This window comes from Ochotona princeps, chromosome 6, assembly GCF_030435755.1.
Source record: "Ochotona princeps isolate mOchPri1 chromosome 6, mOchPri1.hap1, whole genome shotgun sequence".
In the NCBI taxonomy this organism is placed as follows: Eukaryota; Metazoa; Chordata; class Mammalia; order Lagomorpha; family Ochotonidae; genus Ochotona; species Ochotona princeps.
In genome coordinates, this window is record NC_080837.1 from 25,160,341 (window position 1) to 25,173,512 (window position 13,172).

The following is a 13,172-nucleotide window of genomic DNA, read 5'->3' on the forward strand; positions in this document are numbered from 1 at the left end:
TATCTGTCTGCAGAAAATCACCTAGTATTTAGGAATCTTATCCCAGCGAATGTATAAATTCCTTACAAGAGATTTTACATAGGAATGGTGGTCTGACTTAGTATAGTAATACAATAATCTGTTAACAGCAAAGCATGAAATCATCATGTATTTGATTTTGTGTAATGTGAATGTTTTGTGAAATTAAAAACTCTGATCCTTGAATAAGATGTTTTTTATTGGTATCTCATTTATCATATAAAAGTAAAAATCAAATACATATTAAAATTTCTATCTGGAATTACTGATTCCTTTAGGATCATTTCTGTTTTAGCAAAAATCTTAAAGAAAAAAAAAGTCATTTATGAATGCTGGAGATTTCTCTAGTAATTTTTCATTGAAAGCAGTAGATTGTAAACACTGTTATCTTGATGTTTAGGATTTTTGTTTGTTTTGTTTTGTTCTTTTACAGTATATATTAAACACCAAAAAATACATTCAAACGCCTGAAAAATGGTGACAAATATTGAAGTTGTCTGTAGAAAACAGGTGTTTTGTTGTGGCTGTTGTTAGTTTTTTTTTTTTCTTTTTCACTTTGAAGTGTATTTTGAAAAGGAGTATTTTGAGTGTAAATCAGGGGTCATGGTAGCAAGAAGAATGAAAACTTGGTGGCTGAGACTGTTGGAGTATGTTAATTTCCTCTCAGTGATTTAAGAAGATAAAAAGAAATGCTGGTTTTGGTGGAGATTTCTCTTGTTTGCTTTTTCGGCGATTTCATTAGAGCCTCGGCATGCAGCTCAGTGGGCTATTCACGGGCAGAACAAGGCTTTCTAATTCCAACTCAAGGAGCTTATTTGATAGGTCAGAAATTGTACTATGCAGCTCCTAATTAGCGAACCATTAACCAGTCTGTTGTGAAATGCCTGTAATCTTGTCTAATTAAAATGCTATCAAGTTAATTCAGAATTGTGGGAAAACTTAATAGTGGAATTTGCCTTCTGTTTTGTTTGCGACTGCAGCCTGGGGAGAAGGGGCGAGGTCCTCAGGGAGGTTTGATTAAGTTGATGGGCTTTTTTATTTTGTGAATTGCTGGCAGAGCATTGTGGCTGGCAGAGCTCTTACTGCACTGTACAGGTTGGCTCTGTAGGAGTTCACTACCACAGAGACAAATCCTCTTCTGTACCTTGCCATGCATATTTTATTAAGAATTGGTGAGAAGGTTTTTTGGGGGGAGGAGCTGGGAAAAAAAATGAAAGCTCACTCTGGGACAAAACAATCGGAAGTATATATATCTGTGCTTCCAATTCTTTTACTTTCAGTATAAAAGCAACTCACATCAGTCAGATTTAGTTAGATCTGTAGGGGAAATAATGAGATCTTTAGCAAGACAACTTTTGATTTGGTTTGTTTTTATAAGAGTCAGTACATTTCCTGCTCTTTTCTTCATTTATGTTTAAAAAAACATGAGCGTAAGCCAAGTAAAATTTACACTGTTAAGGATTACAGTACTGTGCCTGTTAAGCTCTGTAGTGTTGCTACTGCATGTGTCTCTAGGTTTTGACTAGCTGATCAATGAAGCTTAGAGACATTAATTCTCTTCAGTTGGATATTTCAAGGAAAATTCAGATAAGTGGTTTGTAGCAAGACATGGTCACTTTTGAAGAAATCAAGAGTGTCTTCAATGTGTTGTGTAAAAGGTTGGGAATGGTAACAGATTAAACCCAACAACCAGCCAGTGGTCCTGTTAATTTTGAGTATTCCTGGTCTTTAAATATGGGTTCTTTAATTTAGGTTTAAATAATGAAGAATATCAAGTAGTCCTCGGAAATGACACAACTGATTATATTATTGATGACTTGGAACCTGCCAGCAATTATACTTTCTATATTGTGGCTTATATGCCAATGGGAGCCAGCCAGATGTCTGACCATGTTACACAGAATACTCTAGAGGATGGTAAGAAAACATGATTCTAGATGACTTAAGTATGAGCATTCACATGCTTAATTTCAGTTTATGTGCAAATTAGTTACTTAAGTTAAAACAATGGGCTGATATACGGTTTCAAATCCTGTTTTGCTAATAACATTAGAATAAAGTAGTCTTTTATTTGTAACTCATATGTTTTTTTAGAAAGATTTATTCTATTTTTTGTTGGAAAGTCTGATATACAGAGAGGAGGAGAGACAGAGAAGAAGATCTTCCATCCAATGACTCACTCCCCAAGCGGCTGCAATGGCCGGAACTTCGTCGATCCAAAGCCAGGAGCCTGGAACCTCTTCTGGGTCTCCCACGCGGATGCAGGTCCCAAGGCTTTGGGCTATCCTTGACTACTTTCCCAGGCAGGGAGCTGGATGGGAAGCAGGGCTTCTGGGATTAGAACCAGTGCCCATATGGGATCCTCGATTTGCAAGGCAAGGACTTCAACTGCTAGGTTACTGCACTGGGTCCTGTAACTCATATATATATATATTTTTAAGATTTATTTTATTCTTATTACAAAGTCAGAAATACAGAGGGGGGAGAGACAGAGGAGAAGATCTTCCATCCGATGATTCACTCCCCAAGTGACCCCAACGGCTGGTGTTGTGCTGATCCGAAGCCGGGAACCAGGAACTTCTTCCAGGTCTCCCATGCAGGTGCAGGGTCCCAAAGCCTTGGGCTGTCCTCAACTGCTTTCCCAGGCCACAAGCAGGGAGCTGGATGGGAAGTGGAGCAGCCGGGATTAGAATTGGCACCCATATGGGATCCCGGGGCGTTCAAGGTGAGAACTTTAGCCACTAGACCACGCCGTCGGGCCCCAAATATGTTTTTAATGACTGAATTGCATTACCTTTATATCTCTCCACAGATTCTTTATTTAAGTAATTTTCTGCTTAGTTTTATTTATTTCAAAGACAGAGAGAGAGTGCTTTCCCATCCAGTGATTGAGTCCCCAAATTCCTGTTCACAGCTGGGACTGGGCCAGGGCAAAGGGAATTCAACACAGGCTCCCACATTAGTAACAGGGACTCGACTGCTTGAGCCATCACCTGCTTTTGCCAATGATACTTATTGCTAGGAACTGGAATTAGGACCAGTACTGGTACCTGATATGGATGTGAGGGTCCTAGGTGATTTCTAACCCCAAGGCCATATGCTACCCTCAACTAGTTCCTAGTTTAAAATATGAGCATTTGTGGGCCCAGAATAGTAGTCTAGTGGCTAATTCTTCACCATGCATGTGCTGGGATCTCTTATGGGTGCTGGTTTATGTCACAGCTGTTCCGCTTCCTATCCAGCTCTCTACTTGTGGCCTGGGAAAGGTCAAGGATGGCCCAAAGTCTTTGGGACCCAGCACCTGTGTGGGAGACCCAGAAGAGACTCCTGGTTCCTGGCTTCGAATCAGCTGTGCTCCAACCATCACGGCCACTTGAGAAGTGAACTAGTGGATAGAAAATCCTTCTCTCTGTCTCCTGCTCTCTATAGATCTGCCTTGCCAAAAAAAAAATAAATCAATCTTAAAAATATATATGCATACGGGCCCGGCGGCATGGCCTAGTGGCTAAAGTCCTCGCCTTGAACGCCTGGGATACCATATGGGCTCTGGTTCTAATCCCGGCAACTCCACTTCCCATCCATCTCCCTGCTTGTGGCCTGGGAAAGCAGTCGAGGACAGCCCAAAGCCTTGAGACGTTGCACCCATGTGGGAGACCTGGAAAGAAGTTCCTGGATCCTGGCTTCGGATCGGCGCAGCATCGGCCATTGCGCTCAATTGGGGAGTGAATCATTGGATGGAAGATCTTTCGCACTGTCTCTCCTCCTCTCTGTATATCTGACTTTCCAATAAAAATAAATAAATCTTTAATATATATATATATGCACACATAACAATAATTTTGTTTAACTGAATAGAACAGAATGTGAGGTTTTCTAGGCATAAATATCTCTCATGCCTGTGACATTTGAATGTATGTAATGACTGAAGATTTAAGATACTAGACTGCTGAAACTGAAAGTTAATGCAATTTGGTGTTCATTGGATAATATAATTTTTTGGTTGTTTATTATGAAATACTAAGTGCCTATTTTCCTTGAGGAGGAAGAGAGGACTTGTACAGTGAGTTCCCAAATGTGGTTTGGAAATTGCGTTGTGCTTTCTTGGCGGGAGCATTTGTGAGATACGAAGTATCACCGTGTCTCATGGGAACTGACTTCCCTGAGTCTGCCTGTGGTGCTGTGGGAGAAGGGGTGTCTAGGGGCTTCAGGAGGCCCACGTCTGTCCCCTGCACCACAGGACAAATGCCTGCTCACACTGATCTGCCTTCACTAAGGTTTTCTCAACCTCAGCAAAAACTCTACTCTCTTTTCCAGAGTAGTTTCATATAAATAATTCCCAGGTCTCTTCTTTTTGGTCTCAGAGATCATCCTTATATCTGTGTAATGTCGCTTACTTACATATTTAGATAATCAGAATAAAAATGTTCACTTCTCGGAAAGTTGAATTCCACATTTTCATTTCCATTTAAAAGCCTGGTGCCCCGCAGAGCAAACCACGTCTATGTAGTTTCGCTGGTTTGTCATTTAACAGCTTTGTCTAAGATGAAATGTAGGAAGCAGCTTGAGAGTTCTGAAAAATGTGTATTATGAAAAAAACTGCATAGATTTAAGAGTTCTTTTATATCACAATATATATATTTTTTAATTCTTGCTCTCCATGTGTTCTTTGAACTGTCCTCGTATCTCTGCCTCTTTAAGACCGGAGTCTGAGCACAGGAGACTCCCTGTTAGCTTGCCGTTGTGGTCACGAGCGTCTTGGAGCCTTGCCTTTCCTACCACTTTCTCATGTAGTAAAGTTCACTTTGTGTGGGGAATGGCATATAGACCTTCGGACACTTCAGCATTTTCTCAGCCCACATTCCTCAAACTGAAATGTTTGTTTTCATCTGCAGAGCACTGTGCCACAGGCATGGCTAGCCCTTAACATAATGCTCACTGTTCACTCCTTCTAGAAGCCAAAGCCTTGTTTCCACCATCCAATGTTTGAATCCCTCCGTGTCCCTGCAGTAGAACTATTAGTATTTAAGAGACAGAATATAGAGACAGAGAATGTGGGCTCTGTCTAGTCCTCCGTCTTGGTCTCTGCTTTCTATGACTAGTTGTGTGACATTGGAAAAGTGATGTAATCTCTTTGTTTTTGATCTTGTCTAGTAAGTAAGAGTAATAATGGTGCTTCATTCATTGGATTTCTCTGAGGAAGAATCCATCCGTACACATAAAGGTTTTGAAAGTACTTAATAAGCTGACTTTTCAGTTTCCCCCATTCTTTGATTTATTCAGTAGATACCTGCTGAGTGCTTGTTCTGTATTATTCAGTACTTCATAGTAAACAAAACGTAGGAGAAAGTGTCCTTGACTTCATAAACCTTATTTGCTAGTGGGAAAACGAATAAAAGAAACTTAAAGAAAGGAGTAAACAGTAAAGAATAGACTGTGTTAGATAGTGATGGGTGGCACTGCTGCTTAAGAGGAGGGAAATGGGGAAGGAGGACATGAGGTGTTGGGGAAGGTTTGAAGCTTTGAAAACAGTCACCACCAGAGAAGGGCTCACTGAGTAGGTGACATGTGACGGAAGAACTGAAAGAAAGAAAAGCGTGGGAGCTGCCTGTACAGATGGCTTAGGAAGGTGTGTCCTAGGCCAGGCAGATTGAAGTTCACAGGGCTGCAGCTCCTTCCTGGAGTCTGGGGCCACAGGGAGAAGCCATAGAAGGTACAACAAGAAAGAATGGGGACCAGCCTTGTAGATGGGCTCTTGCTTTTGGCTGAAATGGGAACTATTTTGAGCTGAAAAATATCTGACCAGCATTTTAAGAAAACAGATGAGTAGAAACAAGTAAACCTGTTGGAACAACGTAGGCTGAAGCCAGGTGGCATGAACCAAGGTGGGAGCAGTAGAGTTGTAGAGTCACAGCTTTAATGTAGGGCGTGTGTATAGGAGTCGGGGTGACATCCGGGTGCTTGTCTTGAGCATTTGGACAAATGATTTTAATTACCTGAGAGGGGAATGACTGTAGAAGAAGCTAGTTGTCATTGTCTCCTACACAGAAAACAGTTAAACTGCCAAGATCACACAGAGCAGTAATTGGTAGAAAAGAGGTTGAAATTCAGACACTAACTCTAGAACCCAAGTCATCACTGTTGAAGTTAGATTGCCTACAGCAGCTGTTCCTGTCCCATCCTAAAATGCTTGTTTGTTCAAATTATTGGAGGAGAATATAGAATCTATTGGGTGAAAATACAAGCTTTGTAATAATTTTTAAAGTGTGATTCTTCAATTCAAATAGTTATCTCCTAGTTTATAACACTGAAATCCTGGGCTTGATGCATGTACAATTCAGGCCCTTTTAGCTTTAGGGAACTGTTTGTGAAAGTATTTGAAAAATAGTCTTACATTTGGCTAAAATATTCTTAAAGTCACCCCTACAAACAATCATAACAACAATGATAAAAACATAACTTTTTTGGGCTCCATGTGCTTGATCCTCTCTGTCATTATATGTCTTGTTTTTTTGGTTGTTCTCTGCTTCTCTGAAAATCTCTGCCAAGACTGAAAGCATCTGTCCTTTCCTATGTTATATGTTACTGTTAAGATTATTCAGTATATATTGATATGCTTACTGGTAGTTTCATTTTATGTACTTACTGGCAACCTGTTTCCTTATCTAACTTAGTTCCTCTGAGACCTCCTGAAATCAGCTTGACAAGTCGAAGTCCCACCGATATTCTCATCTCTTGGCTTCCAATCCCAGCCAAATACCGGCGAGGCCAAGTGGTGCTGTATCGCCTGTCCTTCCGCCTAAGTACGGAGAGCTCCATCCAAGTTCTGGAGCTCCCAGGGACCACACATGAGTACCTTTTGGAAGGTTTGAAGCCTGACAGTGTCTACCTGGTCCGGATTAGTGCAGCCACCAGAGTGGGGCTGGGAGAGTCATCGGTGTGGACTTCACATAGGACACCCAAAGCTACAAGTGTGAGAGGTAAATTCCTAAACACTGTTGAGGATAGGTTTGTTTTTTAAGTTTTGTTTTATGAATAAAAAATTCCACAAAGTAGGCACTTATTTGAAAAAAAAAGTTCAACTATTGTCCCTTTTTGCGTAGAGCTTATTAATGGGTATTTTTTTCCATTGTTCTGTTAGTTTACCTAGTATATCATTATTTTTTTGGTAAAGATTTATTTTATTTTTATTGGAAAATCAGAGATACAGAGAGGAGAAGAGACAAAAAATCTTCCATCCAATAATTCACACCCCTAGTGACCACAATAGCTAGAGCTGCGCTGATCCGAAGCCAGGAGTCTGGAGGCTCTTCCGGATTTCCCACACGGGTGCAAAGTCCTAAGGCTTTGGGCTGTCCTTGACTGCTTTCCTAGGCCACAAGCAGGGAGCAGGATGACAAGCAAGCCTGCTGGAATTAGAATCAGCAACCATATGGGATCCTGGCACATTCAAGGCGAGGACTTCAGCTGCTAGGCTACTGTGCTGGGCCCTGCCTAGCAAGTCTTTTATGGACAGATTAGTCAAAATCAAACTAAATTACCCAAGGCAATGTACAACGTAGATAGTAGAGACTTAGTATCATTGCCCATACCTTCAGCTCAATCTATACCATAATTCTTTTTTTTTTTTTTTTAAGATTTATTTATCTTTGTTTGAAAGGGAGAGTTACAGAGAGAGAAGGAAAGAAAGAGTTCTTCCATCTGCTGGTTCACTCCCCAAATGGCCACGGTAACTGTAGCTGGGACAGTCTGAAGCCAGTGGCCAGGAGCCTCTTTTGGGTCTCCCATGTGGGTGCAGGGGCTCAAGGACTTGAGCCATCTACTGCCTTCCCAGGCCATTAGCAGGAAGCTAAGTTAGAAGTGGATCTGCCAGGGCTTGACCTGGTATTTGAAAGACATGCTGGCACTGCAGGTGGAGGCTGACTTAGCTTGGTATGCGATGTTGCCAGCTCAAGACTCTAAATTCTAAATTTTGTTTATTTCACTTGAAAGGCAGAGAGAGGGGAGTGAGATCAGTGTTCCATTCAGTAGTTTACTCCCCGAATGCCTGCAGCTGAAACCCAGTCCAGTTCTCCCACAAGAATGGCGGTGCACGCAGGAAGCTGCATTAGAAGCAGAGGTGAGCTGTCAAGCAAGCTCTCTGATATGTGGATACAGGCTTCTCAGGCAGTGACCTAAGTGGTGTGCCAAGCACCTTCCTTAGATTGGGAAGCCCTAGCCCCTTCTCATATACTAATATGGGATATGTTACCACTTTTTGTTGTTAAGTGATCTGTTACAGAGGAGTGCTGGATGTCAAATTAGAACGTAATTTCATTTCTTTGAAAAAGAAGGGGTTTTATTTTTTTGGTATTTACATATCTTTTTCAAATAGCATTTTATATTTTTCCATTTCAAAGTTTAATATCATTGTGAGAGTTTGAAAGTTAGACTTGGGTCTGGCACAATAGTGTAGTGGCTAAAGTCCTTGCCTTGAATGCGCTGGGATCCCATATGGGTGCCGGTTCTAATCCCGGCAGCTCCACTTCCCATCTAGCTCCCTGCTTGTGGCCTGGGAAAGCAGTTGAGGACAGCCCAGAGCATAGGGACCCTGCATCCGTGTGGGAGACCTGGAAAGAAGTTCCTGGCTTCTGGCTTTGGATCGGCGCAGCACCGGCCATTAAGGCCAGTTGGGGAGTGAATTATCAGATGGAAGATCTTCCTCTTTGTCTCTCCTGCTTCTCTCTACATCTGCATTTCCAATAAAAATAAATAAATCTTTAAAAAAAGAAAGAAAGGCTGATGTATTATTTGCTATAATTAAACTTTTTTGTTAACTGTTGGCTTACCACTTGAGAGATCCGGACTATTCTGTTTCCCTTTGGATTATGGATTATTTCTGTTTTCTGGTGGATGTGTCCAGCTCCCAGGTCTCCAGAGTTACATTTGGAACCCTTAAATTGTACCACCATTTCTGTGAAGTGGCAGCGAGACGCTGAGGACACTGCAGCCATCCAGGGCTACAAGCTGTACTACAAAGAAGAAGGCCAGCAGGAGAACGGACCCTTTTTCTTGGATACCCGGGACCTTCTCTATACTCTGAGTGGCTTGGGTAAGTCTGTATTAGGCTTTTCCTTTTTTCCTTCCTCTAACTGACTGGGGAAAAAGTTACCGGATATGACTATGAAACTAGCTTGATGTTACAAAGAACTGATAATTAATGACATCACCCAGGTGTGTGCTGCTTTCACCAGTGACCATTGGTGCGTACATTCAGCTGGGACACCTCTGTGTCTTTGCTGTAGCTCAAATTCATTGTTCTCTCTGGAGTTTGCTTGTGGTAGTGTCAGGTCCTGATGGATGATCATGTATATAGTGGATTAGAGTAGGGGCATCACCACGTGATCAAATACTACTCAACGATTAAGCTTAACTTAAACATTTGAGAGTGCTGTATATGTGCATTGTATTTCTTTGTCCATGTAAAGTAATATGCATATTGATGCATAAAATAGTATCTTATATGTGACCCAGATAACTCTAAATATTTACTTTCCATAACTCTGTCCCTGGAACACAGGAAAAAGAATTGTGTTAGAGCTCACTAGCATTATTAAAGATACTGTTTTCACTGTTAACCCATATGTAGGGAGTAAAGGGAATTTCAGTATCTAAACATTTTTAGAAAATAAAGAGTTAGAGTTAGCATTTAGCAGTGGTGATTAGTGGGCCCTAGGTGTGCTCTTGACTCCACTTTCCTGATAATGGACATGCTGGAACTATAGGTGACAGCTTCAGCAGCTGGGTCCCTGCCACTCATGTGGGAGACCTGGGTCATTCCCCACCCCAGCCATTGCAGGCATGAACCAACAGAAAGAACTGCTTTTTGTCTTTCTCTTTGTGTCTTTACCTCTTAAATAATTAAAACCTTAAAAAGAAGATAAGTTGATTTCTGAAATGAGCAAATGATTGTAAACAGATGTACACTAAGCAAAGAATGAAATACACAGCCATTTCTTGCGCTCACTTGGGGAGTGAATCATCAGACGGAAGATCTTCCTCCCTGTCTCTCCTCCTTTCTGTATATCTTACTTTCCAATAAAAATAAAATAAATCTTTTAAAAAATATTCCTGATCCACAATCCAAAATTAGAAATGCTCCCAACTGGGCCCGGCGGCGTGGTCTAGTGGCTAACGTCCTCGCCTTGAAAGCCCCGGGATCCCATATGGGCGCCGGTTCTAATCCCGGCAGCTCCACTTCCCATCCAGCTCCCTGCTTGTGGCCTGGGAAAGCAGTTGAGTACGGCCCAATGCTTTGGGACACTGCACCCGTGTGGGAGACCCGGAGGAGGTTCCTGGTTCCCGGCATCGGATCGGCGGGCACCGGCCCGTTGCGGCTCACTTGGGGAGTGAATCATCGGACGGAAGATCTTCCTCTCTGTCTCTCCTCCTCTGTGTATATCTGGCTGTAATAAAATGAATAAATCTTTAAAAAAAAAAAAAAAAAAAAAAAAAAAAGAAATGCTCCCAACTATAAAACTTTAAAAAAATGTATTTATTAGTTTGAGAAACAGAGAGAATTGTCTCACCTACTGCTTCATTCTCCAAATGCCTATAACCGAAAGGATGGAGTCAGACTAAAGCCAGCAGCCAGGAACTCAATAGTTCACCCACATCGGTTGCAGGATACAATTAGTTTAGCCATTACTGCTGTTTCCCCCAGGATCTGCCTTTAACAGAGAACTAGAGTCAATAGCAGGTGTATAGTGAACTGAGGATCTCTGTTGCGGATGCATGCACTTTGACCTGTAGACCAAGCACCCACCTGCAAGTCTGGAAGTTTTTGAGTGCTATGTCATTGCCCAAAGAAATTTATTTTTCAGTTTTTTTGTATTTGAGCTAATTCACCTGTATTTAGTAAGGAATAGAATTTGGGACAATTATTGGTGAAGAATCATAAGTGAAACCCAGTAGTTCACTATTAAGAAAATATAAATGTTAAAGAGCATTAAAAACAAAACAAAATCCTGTATTCTAGTATGCTCTTCTTGAATATATATGTTACAGGCTACTTATTCAGAATTCTTAGGAAAAGCAAAATGATGCTCTACTAGGAAAAAAGTCTTAGAGAAACAATATTAAAATTTTGGCAACTAAAAGTGGCTTTTAAAATTTTTTTGGATTTTCTGTAGTGCACATGTGTATCTATGGGAGAGAGGAAGACCTGTTGACATTTGAAATTTCAACAGTCTCTAATAGATAACTTTCAATGATGTGTTTTTATTTCCTCCTATGTTTTAAAAATAATTCTTATGTGTTACTGTCTTTGTGTTATGATGGAGTAAAATCCTTTGTATATGTTATTGAAAGTAGCTACTTTAAGTCACTTTTAAATGCATAAATGGGAAAATACCTTTGTTGCAGTCAGTGTACCATGGCTATTAAAACAGCTTAGTGTTTCCTGGTTGGAATTATACGGAGTGGTTAAACTAATTGAAGTTCAAGGCATTGAGGACCTCTCTAGAGGCCCAGGAGCTTTCTCGTGAGACAGTGAGTTCAGCTCCCCTGCCTGGCTGACTAGCAGGGAGGCACTTGTGTGGCTGCTGGCTCCATCACCCTCAAGGTGCTTTTTGATCTGGTGACCTCCCTGAGGGCTATTCCGTCCTTTCTAGAAACTTAATGGTGGGGACCTCGCAAAGTTGACCATATCAAATACCAAGTATGCTTAGCTCAGGAAGCAGGCAGGTGTGACCAGCTCTCACGCATCTCCTTGTTTCTTCTGGGTTTTGGGCCAGCTGTGTGTTCTGTTAACTGGCCAGCTGACCATCTGTGACCATTTTCAGTAGAGCATCTGGTAGCTGCTGCCTGTTTAACTGAGAGTAATGTGTTTGGAGGGCAGTAGGTGAAGGGAATTCTGTCTTGTGTCATGCATATTGAATATTTGCTTTCACTGAACTTCTGCCCTTGAAAGATGCTGTGTGACTAAATGTATAGGGGGTGTGGAAATGAAATTTAAATGCTTCTGTTTGCTGAGTCAGTATCAGTTTGAGTCGCAAACTAATGTCTCAAAATTTAATTTTCATAGTAACTCGCTTTCTGATGCCCTTGAACATCTTATTTTCTACTTTGGATAATTAAGTTTTCAACTTAAAAAGTATGTTACTGAGACATATTCTTCTGGGAAATACACACAGTCCTTTGTTTCCGAAAGAGAAAGACCTGTGAATTTAATATAGTTCAACTGAGTTAGCAAGCGCTTTGAGTGTTTTCTAAGGAAGGCATTGTGATACTAAAAAAACAGATAGATTCTCTGCTTAGAAGAGGAACAAATAAATCAAGGTATCTAATGGGCTTACTTTTTTTCCAGTTTTCTGCAAATATCTGATAAACTCATTTTAACTATACTTAGCAATGAGGGTTAATTTAGAACGTGTTACTCTAAAAATCTCAAAGCTGAGTTTCCTGAGTTGTGGAATGCTTTGTGAAAGTGTCTTTCCTTGAGTCAGCAGGAGAATCCATGGCAGTGGAGTCAGGGCATTGTCAGCACCACCATCATGTCGGCTTTGCTTTGAAAAGAATTAAAATCCCGTGCCCATTTCTTGAGTGGCTTGTTTGTTTTGTTATGTTGTATGTTATGTTATGAATGTTATATGTTGTGTATAAACTAAAATTGAAATGTCAATGAGGTGGTCACAGAAGGTGGCTAGGAACTCGCATTTACTTTTAACATATTGGTTACTCATTACTATGTCAATTAATTCCATAATGATGTAAATTTTTGCTGATGGTATGTTGGAGCTTTTAATTGACTGGGATGATACTCTGCTGGCTCTGTCTTCAGACCAGAGAGGGTATACCTAAGAAGCCGTTGAACTTGACTGGACAATAAGATGCTGAACTCTATGTTTGGTATACGCTTGCAATGGGGGAATCTCAACTGAACTTGAGCTGTGGTTATGCAACAAGGTGGAGGAATCCACCATGGTGGGAGGGTTTGGGGAGGGGTGGGGAGAACCCAAGTACCTATGAAACTGTGTCACATAATACAATGTAATTAATGAATTGAAAATAATAAATAATTAAAAAAAAGAAATAAAATATGAATTATCAAATGTGGAAGTCACACCTGAAGGCGAGCCAGAGTCTTTCTGGAGACTGTATTGCTTATCCTTCTCATC

At 40.9% G+C, this 13,172-nt stretch overlaps 1 protein-coding gene across 5 annotated transcripts in view; it reads left to right on the top strand.

The window, feature by feature from the left end:
* The window catches only part of PRTG (protogenin), a 165,567-nt gene that overhangs the window by 51,246 nt on the left and 101,149 nt on the right, over window positions 1-13,172 (top strand). For all 5 annotated transcript variants that reach the window (XM_058665820.1, XM_058665818.1, XM_058665819.1 and 2 more), the window contains 3 exons: window positions 1,771-1,935; window positions 6,690-6,995; window positions 8,918-9,106. In XM_058665820.1, coding sequence (XP_058521803.1) covers window positions 1,771-1,935; window positions 6,690-6,995; window positions 8,918-9,106 — 660 coding nt within the window. The remainder of the gene's footprint in view (window positions 1-1,770; window positions 1,936-6,689; window positions 6,996-8,917; window positions 9,107-13,172) is intronic.